The sequence below is a fragment of the Nelumbo lutea genome, chromosome 4 (assembly GCF_056320005.1).
Source record: "Nelumbo lutea isolate HS-2025 chromosome 4, American lotus-T2T, whole genome shotgun sequence".
Lineage (NCBI taxonomy): Eukaryota > Viridiplantae > Streptophyta > Magnoliopsida > Proteales > Nelumbonaceae > Nelumbo > Nelumbo lutea.
The window spans coordinates 44,901,970-44,922,450 of record NC_142687.1 but is presented as its reverse complement, the minus strand read 5'-3'; the positions used below and the strand labels follow the sequence as shown (position 1 = coordinate 44,922,450).

Sequence of the window (20,481 nt, the reverse complement as noted above, 5' to 3'; positions counted from 1 at the left end):
CAATATTTTAGAAAGCTATAAATAGAAGTGGCCGACTAGAGAGAGAACTCTAGTTCGAATCGGACTTTGTTTTCTCTCCTTCTCTTCTCTTCTCTTCTCTTCTCTTCTCTTTCTCCTAATCTTTCTCCAATATTTATTTCTATTCATTATTTCGAACCTAAGGATATCACCGGTCTGAACTTTATCAGTTACCTTCAGTCTCTTGCTGACCATGCTCTATTCACTAAGCTAGAGGGAAGATTGATAATTTCTTTAATTGTCTCTGCTAATGATATTGTGGTTACAGGTAATCCAACATAAATTGATGGCCCAAAGATATTTATAGCTGTTGAGTTTGAGACCAAGGCCCTTGCAAATCTAATATATTTCTTAGCAATGCTGTCAAACTTGGATAGGATCCAATAGTTGAATAGAAAAACTAGTAACCTGGTCAGCATTGTATGTTCATATTATGTGGTGGTTTTTACAAGATGAATGATTTTGACCTGTTAAATCAACAATACTGTGAATTAGTGACCTTTTTGGTTCTTCAACAAGTCCAAGTCTGACAACATTGTTTCCTAGTATCAAATTGGCATAGTCAAAGAAGATACTTCTCTCTCATAAAACATATCTTAGATCATCTAAAGTGAAATTGGGGGTTAAATAAGTAGATACCCCAACTGATCCTAATCATTACCTAGCTGCTGATCAGGGAGTGTTACTCAAGGATTATGGCATGGACCAAAGGCTAGAGGGGAAACTCCTAAAGTTGTGTTCAACTCTGCTAGAGACCTCCTACATAGTAAGTGTTGTCAGCCAGCATATGCACAAACTATAAGCATCTCATTTAGAAGGAACTAAGAAAATATTCTCTTATTTAAAAAGTTTACTAGGTAGAGGAATCTTAAATGACAAGCATGGAATCTCATAGTGGAGACACATACAGAAGCTATCTGGGTTCATTCAATCTATGATACATGATCTACGTAAGTGTAATATAGATGTTTTGGAGGCAACATTTAATATGTAGGTCTCAGTGTCAATGAATATGTCAGTCATCCAAATATAGTAAACATGACAGAAATGCCGTATGAAAATATTGTGAAAATTACAGACAGTGGAAATATTGTGAAATGTGTGAAAACATATAATAATATTTTATGAAATGATAAAAGCACAATTATGGCATTTTAGAATTTTATCTTGTTCCAACCCATCAAGCACAACCAAGAAACTAAGGTTAATAGACAAAATAATACATTGTGAAGTCCTATAAACATTAAGAGTCAAAACTAAATAATAAAGTTCAAACGAAATTTAAACTCACAAAAATGTGCAGATTATTCTAATGCAAAATAATCTTTTCTTAACAGTACTCCAAGTAATCTATTACACAAACAAAAATTCTGATATAATGTCACATCCAAAAAGAACTTCAAACCAGCTAGAAGTGGTTATCATCTACATTAGGTGGGCTATAGTACAACTCCATATATCTGCAATATTATTGCCAACTCATCATGTTAAAATACCACCTCATATACTACTCCACATAGTGCAGATAGTTTTCACTGGGAAATATGCCAATTTAGTAATATTTCAAGATAATACCTATGGAAATGGAAATGGAAATGACATATAAACATTAGTGCCTGTTAGCCTTGACAACCATGGCATACACAAAGAAGGGATAGAAATTAAAAAACATTAAAGAGTTTTCTTCTTGTCAATATACCATGCTCTGTAATGGTGTTGCTTCTAGAGGAATCTTGTTTTTGGCTCTGTTTTGGATCTGACCGTACAATATTCAATTTCTTTCCTAGCAATTGCTTTTTGTTCTTTGATACAGCTGCCACAAGATGTATTTCATCGGAGAAATCGACATATGCCAGTCCCTTTACAAATTCAAATAATCAGAATACCTGTGAAAAATATTAAATATGGAGCATCTTGTACAAAGTCAACATGATTGTATAGTTCATTCAACCACTGACAATCAAATGTCTCTATCAGACATTTTGTCAGATGTCATTTTGCAACTCAAAAGTCAAAAGCCATATTTCTACAATGTGATAAACAGCATGTAAAACAGATGGCATTGATTCTGGGCTACCAGCATTTCCAAACCAGAAATCCTAAAAAAAGAGAGAAGGAAAAAAGAAAACCAGTTCAAATAAATATTCCATGAGCATAAAAGTTGGTCATATTCGATGAAACATATCATTCATTACCGCAAACAAAAGACCTAGTTCAGTTAAAAGGATCTATAGTCATACAGAAAAAATACATATAGAACGCAGGTCAAAGCATTAAAAAGGAACTTTCAGAAACAAATGGATGGACAGAATTACTGCAAAACATTGTGTTAGTGGTGTTAGTGAAGGGGTATTTCGGTCTTTGTACTTGTTGAGAAGGTTGATGTGTACTGTTATGTTAGTTCGAGTGCTTCTTACTTAAAGAAGGGCACTTAAGTCTTTTCCATTTAGTTAATAATATAATAACAGGTCTGGCCGAATCTAGGGAGATGAATCTTTCTCTAATTCGAACCAGCCTTTCTCTCTTTCCTCATCTTTCTCTCTTCTTCTTTCTTCTCCTACTTTACTTTACTTTACTTTACAGTCAACGAACAAGACAGATATCTAGGGCAGGTCAAACTTTAACATGGTATCAGAGCAAGGTTCAACAAATCAGACTTGCTAGAATTCTGTCTTTTGCCCATTCGAATTAGGGTTTCTCTTGGGTTTCTTAGCTGTGAGTTGGAGACTGGGAAAAGGGCTGAAAAGGAGTGATCGCCCTCTTCCCTAGGAGGTTCCTATGCCTCCAATTGTGTCGTTGGTGATTGGTTGCTGTGGTTTCTAAGCACTAGTTAGGGCTGGTACGTGTGGTGCAGTGGTGTTTCAGCCCTTCGTGTGGTTGGCCTTCAGGCGATGAGGTAAAGTGTTTTTTTATGCATATTTTCTGTTATGGAATACATGAGAGGTGTAGTACAGTTCGCATGACGGGTTTCGATTGCAGTGTGCTAGGGTTTATTCTGGTTTGTGTGTGATTCAAAGGGCAATAGTGTGGATTAGGGTTTGTGATGTTACAAGTGTGGTTTTCAGCACTTGATATCGCTGAAATCAGGTTGTAGACTTTGGTGAGTAGGGGCTGTGGTGTTGCAGTTTTTCAGCATTTAGTACTGCTAAAATCAGTGTGCAGATTTCGGTGATTAGGGTTTGTGGTGTTGCAGTTCTCAGCATTTAATACTGTTGAAATCAGTGTGCAGATTTCGGTGAAGTGTCTGTGTCTAGTGTGCAGTGTGTAGTGTTCATAATTCAGTGCTCAGAATTCAGTGATAAGGGAGTTCAGCAATGGCAGAAAACAGTGATAGTAAACCTAATGTCATGATCTCTACTGACTACCTGAATCTCCAAATGACCTCCATTAAACTGAATGGAGAGAATTATGTTCCTTGGGCCAAGTCTGTAGAGGTTTTTCTGAAGGCAAAGAAGAAAGTGAAGCATATAAGAGAGGAGAAACCCCCCGCTAATTCTCAAGAGTATGAAGACTGGGAACAGGAAGATGCACAGATCATTACATGGTTGTGGAACAGTATGGAACCCAAAATCAGTGTGAACTTCATGTTTCTTGACACAGCCAAAGAGGTGTGGGATCATGCTAAGTAACTGTATTCAGGTCAGGATAATACCACTAGGGTATATTAACTGTATCAGAAATACTTCAATCCGCAACAGGGAAGTCAGAGCCTTGAGGAGTACTATGCCAGTGTGAGGAATATACGTAATGATTAAATGTCTATCATCCTCTCACTTCTGATGTCAAAGTTCAACAGCAACAGCGAGAGCAGCTTGATGTGACACGGTTTCTGGTGGGGCTGAAGTCTGAGTATGAACCAGTACGAGCTCAGATACTAGGGGGATCTGCTCTTCCATCTTTAGAGGAGGTGTTTGCTCATCTTCGGAGGGCTTCCATTGGATCTATGGATTCTAATGTCTCCGATAAATCAGCATTTGCAGTGTGAGAGGTCAAGGTGGAAGAAGTGGGGCTCGAGGAGCCCAGCCTGGCAGAAGTGGTAGTGGTGGATCTACACATACCCGTGGTGGTGGTCGTACTGGACGCAGAGAATCAGGGGGAGCTCGTGGTAGAGGACGTGGCTCGGGTCCACGAAAGTGTACTCATTGTGGATTGGATGGACATACCATTAACTACAGCTACGACTTACATGGTCCTACCTTGACGTGGGGCAACCATGCCATGACTAGTGACACCAGTTTCAGCTCTAGACAGGAGAATCGGTCAGCTGACCCGTTGCCTTCTACTCCCTCAGATGGCCCAGGCAAGGAGATGGTGAGTGTTCCTCGGGATGAGTATGAGAGGTTTGTTCAATCCAAGTCGCAGCAGAACACAGCTTCCTTTGCACACTCAGGTATGGCTTGTTTGGCATCCACACCCAACCCCTGGATTATTGATTCTGGAGCCTCCGATTACATGACGGGAACTCCAGGTGTGTTTTCATCTCTCACTCATTGCTCAACATCACAATCTGTTACGCTTGCTAATGGCTCCACATCATCTATCTGTGGTGTTGGTAACGTTGACCTAGACCCTGTATCCCTATCCTCTGTTTTATATGTACCTAAGTTTCCATTTAATCTTATGTCTGTTAGTAAGCTGACCAAGTCCCTTAAGTGCTCCATCACATTTTACCCTTCTATGTGTGTTTTTCAGGATCTCAAGACGGGGATGAAGATTGGTGGAGGGCATGAAGCCGGTGGACTGTATTATCTTGATGGTGGTGGACGAACGTCGATGGCCCTTCAGTCATCCATTTATCCTCTCCAGTGGCATTGTAGATTTGGTCACCCTTCGTTGAAAGTGTTGCAGTCCTTAGTCCCTTCATTGAGTCAACTTTCTGTTTTAGATTGTGAGTCATGTCAATTTGGGAAACACCATCATGTTCCCTTTCGTTCTAGGGTCGATAATCGTGTGTCAAGTCTTTTTTCTTTAATTCATTCAGATGTTTGGGGTCCTTATAAAATGATGTCATATAATGGATACCGATATTTTGTTATTTTTGTTGATGATTGTTCAAGAATGACGTGGCTCTATTTAATGAAAGAAATAAGTGAATTATTTCCCATCTTCCAGAAATTTTATGCTGAGATCCGCAATCAATTTGGCGTTCACATCAAAATTTTCCGAGCTGATAATGGACGTGAATACTTGTCTTCGTCTTTTCAAGAATACTTGGACCAACATGGCATTATACACCAAACTTTATGTACTTACACTCCGCAACAAAATGAGGTGGCTGAGAGAAAGAACCGCCATCTTGTAGAAACGGCACGCTCCCTCATGCACCACATGAATGTTCCCAAAACCTTTTGGAGCGATGCAATGCTCACCTCTTGTTTCTTAATTAATCGGATGCCCACGTCTATCATTGATGGTCGTTCTCCTTTTAGTGTCTTATTCCCCAACATGTCTCCGTTTCCGCTTCCTCCTCGGGTATTTGGGTGTGTCTGCTTCGTTCATAATCTGGGTCCTGGGACTGACAAGTTAGATGCACGTTCCCTGAAGTGTATCTTCCTTGGCTATTCCCGAACTCAGAAAGGGTACAAGTGTTATCATCCCAGTTCTCGTCGTTCCTTGGTATGTGCTGATGTTACATTCTTCGAGTCTGCTCCGTTCTTCGTCGAGTCCGGTGCTGCTGCTTCCTCCTCATCACCACCTCCTCTTCCTCTTCCCGTGGCTGATCCACCTCCTCTGGTTCCAGTCATGCCTACGTACTTGCCTCCGGTGCCACCGTCGGTTGACCATCCACCCATCCGTCACGTGTATACACATCACCCGCGTGTACCGGCTGCAGTTCCTCTAGCTTCATCACCGTCGACAGATCCAGCTCCAGCTCCGACACCAGCCTCCGACCTAGATCTTCCTATTGCCTTCCGGAAAGATAAACGTACTTGCACCCTTCACCCTATTTCCAATTTTGTTTCACTTACCCACCTCTCCGCCTCCCATCGCCAGTTCATCTCTTTGTTATCCTCCGTGGTTGTTCCTAAGGATGTCTAGGAAGCCCTTACCTCTCCAGAGTGGTGTTGTGCTATGGAAGAAGAGCTCTCTACTCCGCATCATAATCACACTTGGGATCTCACCGCTCTTCCTCCTGGGAAGCAGGCTGTCGGTTGTAAGTGGGTGTATAGTGTTAAGTACTTGCCAGATGGTCGTGTTGAGCGCCTGAAGGCGCGGCTGGTTGCCAAAGGGCACTCCCAAACCTATGGCATTGACTACACAGAGACATTCTCCCCGGTTGCTAAGATAGGGTCAGTTCGTGTCATCTCTCTTACAGCTATGTATGATTGGCCTCTCCATCAGCTAGATATCAAAAATGCCTTTTTGCATGGTGATTTGCTCGAGGAGGTCTACATGGAGCAACCACCAGGGTTTGTTGCTCAGGGGGAGGATGGTAAGGTATGCAAACTTAAGAAGGCTATTTATGGACTTAAACAGTCCCCTCGAACATGGTTTGGTAGGTTCAGTGAGGTGGTCAAGAAGTTTGGTATGAAACAGTGCCAAGTTGATCACTCTGTCTTCAGTTTTGACTCTTCAGCAGGCAAAATAATATTGGTGGTGTATGTGGATGATATCGTTGTGACTGGGAATGACAAAATGGGCATTGACAGATTGAAGGCATTCCTATAGGAACACTTTCAGACAAAGGACCTTGGCAAGTTGAAATACTTTTTGGGCATAGAGGTAGCAAGATCTAAGCATGGCATTAATTTGTGTCGGAGGAAATATGTGCTCGATTTATTTGGAAGAAACAGGGTTGTTGGGTACTAAATCGGCTGAGACACTTATGGAAACAAATACGAGGCTGAGCAGTGATATAGGTGAAGTATTTGAAGACCCTAGCAGATATCGATGGCTTGTAGGCAAACTAAACTATCTAACCATTACTCAGCCAAATATTTCATTTGCGGTTAGTGTGGTGAGTCTGTTCATGTAGAAACCTTTGGTCCCACATTGGAATGCAGTGCTAAGGATTGTGAGGTATCTGAAAGGAGCTCCTATTCGTGGTTTGTTGTACAGGAGTGGTGGAAAACTGGTAGTAGAAGGATACACCGATGCTGATTGGGCAGGTTCTATGTCTGACAAACGATCCACCACAGGCTATTGCACCTTTCTGGGGGGTAACCTGGTAACGTGGAAAAGTAAGAAGCAAATAGTTGTGGCAAGAAGCAGTGCAGAAGCAGAATATAGGGCCATGGCACATACTGCTTGTGAATTAGTGTGGCTGAGGAACCTTCTACAGGAGATAGGATATGACATCAGTACTCCAATGAAGCTCTATTGTGACAATCAGGCAGCAGTTCATATCTCTTCCAATCCAGTGTTTCATGAAAGAACCAAGCACATCGAAGTTGACTGTCATTTTGTGAGAGAGAAGGTGCTGAATGGGGTGATAGAAATTGCATATGTTAGTACGGGAAACCAGTGGGCAGACTTGTTTACAAAAGGTTTGAGTCGGGGGAGAGTGGACTACATATGTAACAAGCTGGGATTATATGATATATACTCACCAGCTTGAGGGGGAGTGTTACTAGTGTTAGTGAAGGGGTATTTCGGTCTTTGTACTTGTTGAGAAGGTTGATGTGTACTGTTATGTTAGTTCGAGTGCTTTTTACTTAAAGAAGGGCACTTAAGTCTTTTCCATTTAGTTAATAGTATAATAACAGGTCTGGCCGAATCTAGGGAGATGAATCTTTCTCTAATTCGAACCAGCCTTTCTCTCTTTCCTCATCTTTCTCTCTTCTTCTTTCTTCTCCTACTTTACTTTACTTTACTTTACAGTCAACGAACAAGACAGAATTCTAGGGCAGGTCAAACTTTAACACATTGAAACAAGGAACAAAGAATAATGCATCAACATATTGGAAACTATATATAGGTTCCTCCGGGGAAAGCCAGCATGAAGAAAAAGGAGGAAAGGAACAACCACCTAAAAATGTGGAAATTGATTTTATGGAACCTTCAGAAACAAATGAAACAGGACAGAAAAGACAAACACAACAAATGTCCAAACAACAGATAGATAAGCAAAGACAACCTACAGCTCAGAATTAAAGATAATAAAGACATTATTGAGAAATTGAGAATGCACATAGACTGATCTCTACATGGTACTTGAACAGCTCTAATATTAAGGGCTCCTTTATTATCTCCATCAATGGTGTCTTTACGTTATATTATGTATTCAAACATGTATTGAAACATTAATAATTAGATAGTCACATTCTTTAAATTGCAATTCTTCCAACCAGTGATAAAAATTAAATAAATAAATGCAGACCGTTCACATTCTCAAAAATTCAAAGCTTCTAATGAATGACACATATCTACGACCTTTAGATAAAAAATTCAGTTGACTTCAAAAATGTAAAAATTTGCTAGATCATACATAAAGCAGCTTTGGGATGTTGAAGAAATTTACAGTGCCTTGGGCAGCAAGCTACCTAGATTGATTCATAGGAGAGAAAATCAGTTTGTAGCTCCAAATGCCATGTGAAAAATGCAAAAGGTGCACACTCAATGAATTAAGTGCATGACTAGGCTACCTTGGCACCTTATCAAATAACAGATGCTTAGAACTTATTCAAATTACTTGGAATCTTTGTTTTTCTTTTGTCCTTAACATTTATTGGTTACTTTTACTAGTTATGATAGAATCTGTTATTACTAAAAGTAACAAAATAATAGTTGATCATTGAATTGGCTGGTAGGAGTTTTCACATTACAATGAAGAGGCAAGACTACAAGAACTTAGAGCCGGTTCGTTTCACTCTCAGTCTCTCACACAGTCACACCTGAAGCTGCAAATGCAAGAACGAAACAGGTGTTATTTCTCTCTTCTCTTTTTCTTCTTTGCTTCCTTTCTTTTTGTTGGTTTAAAACAGGGGTCACACCCCCTTTTCTTTCCTCTTCTTTCTTTTATCATTTCCAAAGCTTTTGAATTGTTTTATTGGACAAGAACAGGGGCTTCATCCCCCCCCCCCAGTTTTCTTCCAAAGTTCATTTATTTCTTGGTCTAAAACGGGGGCTATGCCCCCTTACAGTTCTTTTAAGTTCTAGCTTTAAACTCAAATATTATGTTTTTCATACTTGACTGCAAGAAGCATGTTAGAATACACAAATCAGGGGTATTTTGGACATTTGGGTTTATCTATTTGAGAGTGAAAGGTCTATTTTATTTAAGTTTAAGTTATGTGTCCCATCACTTGTGAGGAACAATATGGTCTTTTCTTGTAACTATGTTATTGGAGATAAATACAAGTGGGTCGGCTAGAGGTGGACTGATTTTTCCTATTCTGGTCGAACCCTTCTTCTTCTCTTCTTCTTCTTCTTTCTCCTCTTCTTCTTCTCTACTTTAACCTAGAATCGAATAGGGATTTCACATAGTATCAGAGCAATAAAACCTAGTTCTCTTTTCCCTTTTTTTTGTTTCCTCACTGTTTGTCTTCTTCCTAGGTTCGCCCCCAACTTTTTCAGCTTTCTTTGATTTTCTTCTAGCCCGAGTGGAAGCTTGACAAGAGGCCAAAAAGGAGTGGTCGTTTTGTGGTTTTGGAGGTGAGTATGCCTCTAGTTACTGTGGTGGTGGTCGTTGAGGTTGTGTACTAGATGCCCTCTATTCTGTGATACGAAGAGGGCTGTTTGTGGACAGGTATGAGCAGTTCTGTTTTTTGCCCAAATAGTGGACTGTAAATGCTGTGTTTTGGTTCAAAATATATCTTTTGTGGAGGTTTGAAGTGATTAGTATGCATATCAGCCTTGTTCTTCTCTGCTTTTACCTCATATGTGTGCTAAAAGTAGAGTTTTTCGACTGCTGAAGTTCACGACAGCAGTGGTGTGGTGGCGGTTGTACTGTGTTGAATGGTGTGTAGATGATTCTGAATAGTTGAAAGTGAAACATTGTGTCGTGTGGTGGTGTTTATACTGATTTTTGTGTTTGGTTTAATGGCTGAGTGACTTCAGACCTTATATTTGGTGTGTGAATGGTTCTGCACTGTGCAGTACAGGTGTTTGATTTAATGACTGAGCGATTTCAGTTTTTCTATTTGATGTGCAATGTGTATTTGAAGAAGTTGGTGGTGCTGAGAGTGAGATAAGTTTTGTGGAAGTGCGTGAAGTTGTGCTGAATATTTGAAGGTGAATTAGTTAAGATGGCATCGATTGGATGGGAATGACAATAAAACAGGCGTTATGATTCCTCCAGATTATCTAAATGTTCAAATGGCATCTATTAAGTTGAATGGTGAGAATTATGTTCCATGGGCAAAATCCGGGGTTAAGTGACTGGGAACAGGAAGATGCACAAATAATGGCATGGCTGTGGAATAGCATGGAACAAAAAATTAGCGTGAACTTTATGTTCCTAGATACAGCTAAAGAAATCTGGGATCATGCTAAGAAATTGTACTCAGAACAAGACAATACAACTAGGGTGTATCAGTTGTACCAAGAGTACTTTAATCTGAAGCAAGGCAGTCAAAGTTTGGAGGAATACTATGCAAGTCTGAGGAATATCCAAAATGAGCTCAATGTGTATCATCCTCTGACACAGGATGTTCAGATTCAGCAACAACAGCGTGAGCAACTTGATGTGACAAGGTTTCTGGTGGGTTTGAAGGCTGAATATGAGCCTGTCCGTGCACAAATATTGGGGGGGGGGGGGGGGGGGTCTGCTCTTCCCTCACTTGAAGAAGTTTTTGCCTGTCTCAGGAGGACATCTATTGAGTCTATAGAGCATTCTTCTCTCTCAGACAAATCTGGTATTGTGGTGACTAGAGGGGGAGGCCGTGGAAATAGAGGTGGTGGTGGTGGTTGTGGCCTTCCAGGTAACCGTGGTGGTCCCATGTTTAACCGTGAAGGTGGCCAGAGTGGAGGTCGGGACTCAAGGGGAGGTCGTGGTAAAGGAAAAAGTAATGCCCTTAGTAAGTGTACACACTATGGATTAGAGGGGCAAACGGTTAATTTCTGCTATGATTTACATGGTCCACCCAACACTTGGGCTAACCATGTTGTGACTAAGGGTAGTGGTACAATTACTGAAAGTTAGCAAACTGACCCAATTTCCTCCACATCTACTGGTGCTTCTGAGAAGGAGATGGTGAGTGTACCCCGTGCAGTATATGAGCAATTCCTTCAAACATCTCAGCAGAACACAGCTACCCTTGCCCATTCAGGTATGGCTTGCTTGGCTTCCAAGCCTTCACCCTAGATCATTGACTCCGGAGCCTCGGATCATATGTCTGGGACTCGTAATGTATTTTCTTCTCTTTCTCGGTCCTCCGCATCTCAAACAGTTACTCTTGCTAATGGTTCTACATCTCCCATCTGTGGTGTTGATGATGTTGATCTCTCCTCCTTGTTTTTATCATATGTTTTATATGTTCCCAAGTTCCCCTTTAACCTTATGTCTGTTAGTAGATTAACCATGTCACTTAATTGTTCCATAACCTTTTATCCCTCTTCTTGTGTGTTTCAGGATCTCAAGACAATGATGAAGATTGGTGGAGTGCATGAGGCAGGTGGATTGTATTACCTTGATGGTGGTAGCCCTCCAGTAGCTTTTCAGTCTTCTCTTACTCCTCTTCAATGGCACTGCAGACTTGGCCATCCATCACCCAAGGCTCTGAAGTTGATGGTTCCTTCCTTGAGTCATCTTTCATCTTTGGATTGTGAATCATGTCAGCTTGGGAAACATCATAGAGTCTCTTTTAGTCCAAGAGTTGATAGTCGTGTCTCGAGTCCTTTTTCTTTAGTTCTTTCTGATGTCTAGGGAACAATCAAAATGATGTCATACAATGGCTATAAGTATTTTGTAATTTTTGTTGATGACTTTTCAAGGATGACATGGATTTATCTTATGAAAGATCGTGGTGAAGTGTTTTCTATTTTTCAAAAATTTTATGCTAAAATACATACGCAATTTGGTGTTCTTATTAAAATTCTTCGCTCCAATAATGGCAAAGTGTACACCTCAATACCATTTCAGCAATACTTATAGCACCATGGGATAATTCATCAAACTTCTTGAAACTACTCGGTTTTTTATGCTTAATATGAATGTCCCAAAGCATAATTGGAGTGATGTTGTCCTCACATCTTGTTTCCTCATCAATAGGATGCCCATGTCCATCCTTGGAAGTCAATCCCCCTTCTCGGTATTGCTTCCCACCTTGTCTCCGTTTCCTCTCACCCTAAGAGTTTTTGGATGTGTTTGTTTTGTTCAAAACTTGGGGCCTGGTTTAGACAAGTAAGATGCACGAACTACTAAGTGTATCTTCTTTGGCTACTCAAGGACTCAGAAAGGGTATAAGTGCTATAACCCTAACTCGGATACTGTGGTTTCTTCTCCTTCCTCCGTAGTTCCTCTTCCTATCCCTGTTGCAGATCCCCTTCTCGTGGTTCCCATTCCAGTTGCAGATTCACCTCCCATGTCAATTACTACTGAGAGGCCACCAATCAAACACATGTATACTCACAGAAGAGCACCGGCCCCTCCTCCAATTCAGCCCTCGTCGACAGAGCCTGTCATTGCTTCTTCTTCCTCAGACCTTGGTCTTCCTATTGCCCTGTGGAAAAGTAAACGCACTTGTACTTACCATCCTATTTCACACTATGTTTTAGTTGCTCACCTTTCTGCTTCTCATCGCAAATTTATATCATTTCTATCATCTGTTTCCATTCCCAAGACTGTCCAGGAAGCCCTTACTTCCCCAACGTGGCGACAAGCCATGGAAGAGGAACTCTCTGCTCTACAACACAATCACATGTGGGAACTTACTGCTCTTCCTCCCGATAAGCATGTTGTTGGGTGTAAGTGGGTCTACACAGAGAAGTATCTTCCAGATGGAAGTGTGGAGAGATTGAAAGCCAGGTTAGTGGCCAAGGGCTATTTTCAGTTGTATGGTGTGGACTATATGGAGACATTTTCTCCTGTGGCTAAAATTGGTTCAGTTCGGGTGTTGATTTCATTAGCTGCTCTGTATGATTAGTCTCTTGTGCAACTTGACATAAAAAATGCTTTCCTACATGGTGAACTCATTGAGGAAGTGTATATGAAGCAACCACCAGGGTTTGTTGCCCAGGGGGAGGATGGTAAGGTTTGTAGAATCAAAAAGACAATTTATGGACTAAAACAATCTCCACGCAGATGGTTTGGCAGGTTCAGTGAAGTAGTGAAAGACTTTGGGATGAAATAGTGTCAGGTAGACCATTCAATGTTCAACCATAACTCAAAAGATGGAAAAATCTTGCTAGTGGTGCATGTGGATGATATTGTCATAACTGGCAATGACAGTAATGGGATTGACAGTTTGAAGAAATTCCTACAGGACCACTTCAATACGAAAGATTTGGGTAAGCTGAAATACTTCCTGGGAATAGAAGTTGCAAGGTCAAGGCATGGAATTAACTTATGTCAAAGAAAATATGTTCTTGACCTACTTGAAGAAACAGGACTGTTAGGTGCTAAACCAGCAAAAACTCCTATGGAACTTAATGTCAAATTGAGTGTTGATGCAGGTGAAGAGTTTGATGATCCTGGAAGATACAGGAGGCTAATGGGAAAGTTGAATTATCTGACTATAACCCGACTAGATATATCATTTGTTGTGAGTATGGTGAGTCAGTTTATGCAACATCCTCAGATTCCTCATTGGGAAGCAGTTCTAAGGATTGTTAGGTACCTGAAGGGTGCTCCAAGTCGTGGTTTGCTATACCAAAGTGGAGGGACTCTTGAAATGGTGGGGTATACAGATGCCGATTGGGCTGGTTCTATATCAGATAGAAAATCAACCACAAGGTATTGTACCTTCCTTGGTGGCAATCTTGTAACTTGGAAGAGCAAAAAACAAACAATGGTGGCAAGGAGTAGTGCAGAACCTGAGTACAGAGCTATGGCTTATACCACATGTGAACTAGTATGGTTGAAGAACTTGCTACAAGAGATGGGGTTCTCGGTTGACAAACCCATGAGACTATACTGTGATAACTAAGTTGTTGTACACATCTCTTCCAACCCAGTCTTTCATGAGAGAACCAAGCATATTGAGGTTGATTGTCACTTTGTGAGAGAGAAAGTGATAAGTGGAGTGATAACCACATCTCATGTAAGCTTAGGAAATCAGTGGGCAGATCTCTTTACAAAGGGATTGTTTCGGGGCAGAGTAGAGTATATTTGTGACAAGCTGGGACTATATGACATATACTCTCCAGCTTTAGGGGAAGTGTTAGAGTACACAAATCAGGGGTATTTTGGTCATTTGGGTTTATCTATTTGAGAGTGAAAGGTCTATTTTATTTAAGTTTAAGTTATGTGTCCCATCACTTATGAGGGACAATATGGTCTTTTCTTGTAACTATGTTATTGGAGATAAATACAAGTGGGTCGGCTAGAGGTGGACTAATTTTTCCTATTCTGGCCGAACCCTTCTTCTCTTCTTCTTCTTTCTCCTCTTCTTCTTCTCTACTTTAACCTAGAATCGAATAGGGATTTCACAAAGCACAAGCACAAAAGTTACTTTAGAGGTTTGTAGGTTCATGTAAAACCAAAACAAAAAAAACAAAAGAACTTGCTCATGAGGAATAGAAATCTGTAGGCTTCCTATTTTTAGATTCCATTGCCTAGGTGCCCCATGGTCACCTAGCCTTGCCTTGGCGCCTTGAAGACTATGCTCCAAATCATAACAAATATAGAACATATGGTTAATATAGGTTTTATTAGCAAAAACGCTATGGTTCCCAAACACATTCAAGAACCGTGAGGAAGATATGCAGGAAAAGCAGTATCCTATAAGTGGTCGTCAAAAAATTTGTACATCAATGATGTTATTGGTCCTCAGTCTTCACTGGTTGAATCATATGTGAAGCCACTAAAACTGACAACTAAATGTAGGTAGCAAGTTGGATACTGATGCTGAAGTTATGTACATAGAACATAAATAGCTTTGACAAGATATAGAATATCCACTAACCAAATCTTTGCCCACCATCTCTAGTGCATCTAACATTCAAATAATGAGTATCAAACTATTTCTTTATCCCACTTTTTCTCCCCTAAATATTCATTACATCCAAACTGTTGGAAGTCTGTCATTTTCTCCTTCCCTCTTTTTTCTCCATAAAATACCCAAGATTCCTGGGCATGCAGAAACCAAAATGTACACTTGAATTTAAAATCTAGATCAACAAACATGAAGTGAACATATGGCATGTGGTACAGCTCCTGACAATCAAAAATGAAACCATAAATTGGGCATTAGAATCCTACATGATGGCAATGGTTTTTGGCTATGCTTAATCAACACGTGCACACACACACACACACACACACACACACACACACACACACACACACACACACACGAGAGAGAGAGAGAGAGAGAGAGAGAGACCCTTCATTTTCCAATGAACTTGTCAATCTGTATCACACAGTGATCTGGATTCACAATCTAGGTCTCATGATAGAAGGTACACATACAAAGAAGAGAGACGGGGGAGATGAAAGGAGAGAGAGAGACCCTTGATTTTCCATTGAACTTGTTTCTCAGTATACGAATAGCAGTAACTCCACCAACATCACTGAAAAAATCATGTAGGTGTTCCTCCTTGGCCTGTTCAAGGTGTTAAAGTTAGTATCGTTTAATGTCAATACCAAATAGCCATGTTGTGTGGTGAGAGAAAGCAACTTGCCTCAAAGCTGAGATTTGAAACAAACACAGTGCACTGATCTGTGTACTTTGTTTTCTTTGATGTAGAACCATTGATCCTTTGCTCATCTGTGGGTTCGAGTTTGTTGGTCTTGCCATCAATAGGTTTCGCATCACCTTCTTCTGTTGACTTCTTTGTTGTATCTTTCACCAATGCTCCCTCTGAGTGATATGCTGCATATTTCTGCCGCTTCAGTTGAGGTTGTTCATTCGTTAATCTTCTACCCGATTTCCTTTTTTGGGAAACAACATCTGCAGGAATCTCTTTTGCAGTTGTAATAGAAACATTCTTGGATTCCTGTTGTGCTCTAAATAATCGAAGCTCTTCCAGGCATGGAGTCACCTAGGAAGAAATGGATAGAAGTTATGAACCAACTGAAACTAAACGAAAAAGAAATCATTGCCCTTTTTCAGTTCAGATTCTCCACCAAGAAAATCTGGAAGCAATATCAAGGAAACAAAACACAGATTTGATGTAGCATTATTACTTCATGAACACAATTATATCATTTCCCACTGCACAAACAACCATATTTCTTGTATTGCAACAATTTCCAATATACAAAGAAAAATATCAGTGTTACACCATAACAATTCCTAAACCATCCAAATTATCTTAGTTCCATTACATTTAGCATGACACAAATATTAACATATTTGGCTTGAAACCCTGAGTTTGAAACCTGGTATCCGGATTGAGGATATCCTATATCTGCCTTCCTTACTAATTTCCAATCTTTAGTCCCTTTACTAGGAAGTGTTAAACAGTTCAGTTCCAGTAATTAGGTATGCCAAATTCCAACAGGTATACAAGCATATTTGCATGTCTTTCACATGTTTCGACTAATTATGCGTGTACGAGTATCAAGCTATTTAAACAAACAAAAACAGTATTATATGCTTAACATAATCACCATCACGATCATCTAAGCCTTGTCCCAACTTCCAATTAATGTAGTCTAAAATATTCTCAACCAGTGGATAGACTTGGGTGGTCTAATCCTAACAAGGTTGACATAAACACACTACATAAGTAATGGGGTGGACTGTTTCATCTACTAGGGTTGTGACCCCAAGTGTGGAAATGGGCGTCTACTGAAACACTGAACCAGACCAGGTTTTAGATTATTCTGGGGCTTTTGGATAGGTGGCTTAGCTGAAGCATTGCTTGTGATCCCTGACTTGATAATGGTATTCACCTGGATATTCAGCTAAGCTGCTTTTGATACATCAATCAGTGGCACCCTTTTTGGGGTCAACATTTGGGTATGTTGAAGTAGTTATGAGGGGTATCTAGGCAAGTGGTAATTGTAATGGGATCAGTCACTTTCTCAAACAAAGAGAATATCTGTGAACATACTACCCTATTCAGTGGATAAATAAAACTATAGATAGTGAATTCAAAAGTTGTTGAAATCTGTTTTGCGAAAGTATATGTGTATATTTAAATAGTTTATTTTGAAAAGGTGTTTGCAAAATAATTCTTTCCCAGGACGCTAATAAGAGGGTGCGACACTGGGCTGTGTTTAGGGAATAAGTCCTTCCCCTGATCCAATGATGGCTATTGATGGCTGATAAGTAATGTAGCAAATGTCTTATTAGGCCCAAAACTCTAACAGACATTTAATTGAATTGGACCACTGGACTTGGACTCATAGGGTGGATGAGGCCCAAGTAGCAAGTATTAGATACTAATGGGCTAAAATGTTCAGGCCCATAATCTAACAGGTGAAACAGATGATTCACTCTTTAGTTAGAGTGAGTTTGGCCAAATGGTCTCAACTCACTTTGATTGAGTAAGAAGGCCCTATTGGTATGTGGGCCCCACGCCATACAATAATGTCTTCTTTTGTATATGACCTATTGGAGGTCATAGTGGTACAACCAATGTTGCAAGACTTCTAGTTTGACTAGAAACATGACTATTCAAACTAGTACTGAATTAGTTGCATAACACAAACCACCCAACACCCAATTGGATTGGGACTTTTCCAGATTAGAGACATAATAGAAGCCTTTAAATACCAATTAAGGCTGGAAACTCAGGGTACACATTCAGGCATTCTAGACAAGACAATTAAGTCCAAAAAACCCTAGCTTCCATCTAGGATCAAACTTGCAATTGTGCAGACTCATCCATCAGCTAAAGATCCAACCTTTCTTATTGTTTTGGATCTATTCTCCTACGTGATACTTCGATTCTTGAACCCTAGTTTTGGAAAGGTTTTGAACAGAAAAAAACAACCTTGTGCATGTCACAACTTTCAGGATTATCGGCTTCTAAGTATTGAGGTTTTGATCCAACCTCGCGACGTCAAATGCAGTCCCGAGGTCAAGCTATCAACCTCTAAATGTGAAGGTTCTGGTCTGACTTCACGAGGTCAATTTGTCAAAGATGAGATGATACTTATAAGTGTTGTCCATGTCGTGTTCGCAATATTCTATCTTGTGAAACTTTTCCTCACGACCTAGAGAAGCTCCTCTGCCAAGTTCCGCTTGGCCTCACATGGTTATGTTATTTTGCTTGACAGTCGCAAACTACAAGTTGATCTCGGTCTTTGCTTTTGGCTAGGATTTTAAGACCTCAAATATAATTCCACTATCTCACAGGAGCTACCCTTAGGTAACATGAATGACTTCATTTCTAACCATATCCTTTCTAGTTTTCCCTCTCACCCATCAGAACATATGCATTTCTAACTATCTCACAGGAGTTACCCATCAGAACATAGTTTTCCCTCAGTCTTTGCTTTTTTTTTCTTTTTTTGGTGAAGGACATTTTGTTTGTTGACTGCCCAACACTATGCTCCATACAGTCATAGTTGTCAAGGCATCTAGGTGATTATAGGCTAAAGCAGGGCACCTAGTCACCTAGCTGCAAGTTTCTTTATTAAGAACATTATATTTCCTAAAAAAATGGCAAATCATCATATCTGAAAGATTTTCATAAAAATCTTTTAAATATATTAATTTCATTACTAAGTATTTAATAGAAAATTTCATATCAATTAGCAATTAAAGAAAGCTATTAAGTTATATGATAAAAATTCAAGATGGAAAACAAGGATGGACTTGCTATTTTGTTTAATTCATGAGAGGGAGCTCTATATTTCTGTTCATTCTTTCTTTCTTTTCCTCTTCTCTAAACCCTTTGATCCTTTAAATTTCAATAGTAAAACACTAAAACAAAGCATAAATGATACATACAGTATATAATAGAACATATTAATAAGAAGTAGCAATATAGATGATATTATAATATGGCACCCGCCTTATGTTATCAGCAAATACCAAGGTCCCAAGGGACCTCCTCAGAATATGGTTAACCAATTTATCTATTATTAGTGCAGGAATAAGTTCCAAGCCGTGGTGAAGATCCACCATAACTGTAAAACCTGATGTCTCCCCTACAGGTGTTCTTGCATTGATTGTTGCACCCTCATAATATCATTAGTTGGCTCCACATACCTATTCAGGATTCCTTTCTTTTCCAAAATTTAGCACATTATCTTTCTAGGGACTTCATCATATGCTCTCTAGATCAATGAACACTATATAAGGACCTCTCTTCTTCTCTCTGAACAGTTTTATCAATCGTCTCAAAAGAAAATAAATTCCATGGTGAATAAACTCAAATTGGTCCTCTGATATACTAACTCCATGTCATAACCTTTGCCCAATCATTCACTCCCAACTTTAGTGTGGATATGAGTTTAATCTCTCAATAATTATTATAACTTTGTATAATGCCTTTATTTTTAAATATAAACAAAATAACTTTCAAATAGTTTAGTTAGCCATAATAACCCAACTTCTCCAATACCTTCCTACACTTTTATTAGAATACAATCACGTCCTAACACCTTTTCCCTCATCTTATTTAGCACCTCCTTTACTTTAGTAATTCTAGTTTCATGAATGTACATTTTATTTTCAATACTATTATAGTTACTAACCACTCCTTAATTAGCACACTCTACATGACTACATGTCTTGTTTTTTTTTATCAATAACTTTGCAATTTTATTAAAAGAAGAATAAGAAGGTGTACATACACGCAGGACCTTAAAGGAGATAAAATTACTTATCTCCTTCCTTCTCTCTTTTTATTTTACTTCATAGTTTTTCCACCTCTCCTTGATTTCCCCATCTTCTACCAAGATTCTTGGATCTTCCTCTGTAACTTGACATGATTTAAATCTCGACCTATTCTTTCTTATGTTTTTCATTTTTTCCAAGTTTTCTACATGTTTATTCTTTTGAGTATCTTTATAACATTCTCATTTTATTTTCATTATATTTTCAACCTCTTCATTCCACTACTAAGTTTCTTTAGCACTCTCTCATTGCCCTTTAGATTCTTCTAAAATGTACATTGCAACTTATACAAGTAGCCATTTCAAGCTGCACATTATTAGTAATTCCATCTAAATTTCATATTCCTTCTGATATCAGCTTGTCTCTAAATTGTTCTAATTTTCCTCATTTTAGGTTTGGACACCTATTTGTTTTCTTTATTTTTCATCGATTTCCAAAGCACATCTATGACCATTAATCCATGTCATGTGGTTACACATTCCCCTAGAATAACTTTTCTATGTACTTGGCATACTAGAACAAAATTTTATGGAGTAACAGGAATATTATTGTGCCTACAACTGTTCGCATAAAATAATAGGAGTCCAAATTAGGGCCGAGTAGGAACCTTAAGATACAAGCATTA

The 20,481-nt window shown here is 39.4% G+C and overlaps 1 protein-coding gene across 4 annotated transcripts in view; it reads right to left on the bottom strand.

The window, feature by feature from the left end:
- The window catches only part of LOC148855528 (uncharacterized), a 117,707-nt gene that overhangs the window by 30,702 nt on the left and 66,524 nt on the right, over positions 1-20,481 (bottom strand). The window contains exons 13-15 of one of the 4 annotated variants that reach the window (XR_016113164.1): positions 15,742-16,101; positions 15,444-15,662; positions 1,718-1,877 (exon numbers count right to left, since the gene is read on the bottom strand). Coding sequence is in view for 1 of the 4 variants with exons in the window: in XM_088985633.1 (XP_088841759.1) it covers positions 1,718-1,877; positions 15,570-15,662; positions 15,742-16,101 (613 nt within the window). In the remaining 3 variants the exon portion in view is untranslated. Of the gene's footprint in view, positions 1-1,717; positions 1,905-15,443; positions 15,663-15,741; positions 16,102-20,481 lie in introns of all 4 variants that reach the window. The other 3 variants (XR_016113165.1, XR_016113166.1, XM_088985633.1) reach the window with 3 other exon arrangements.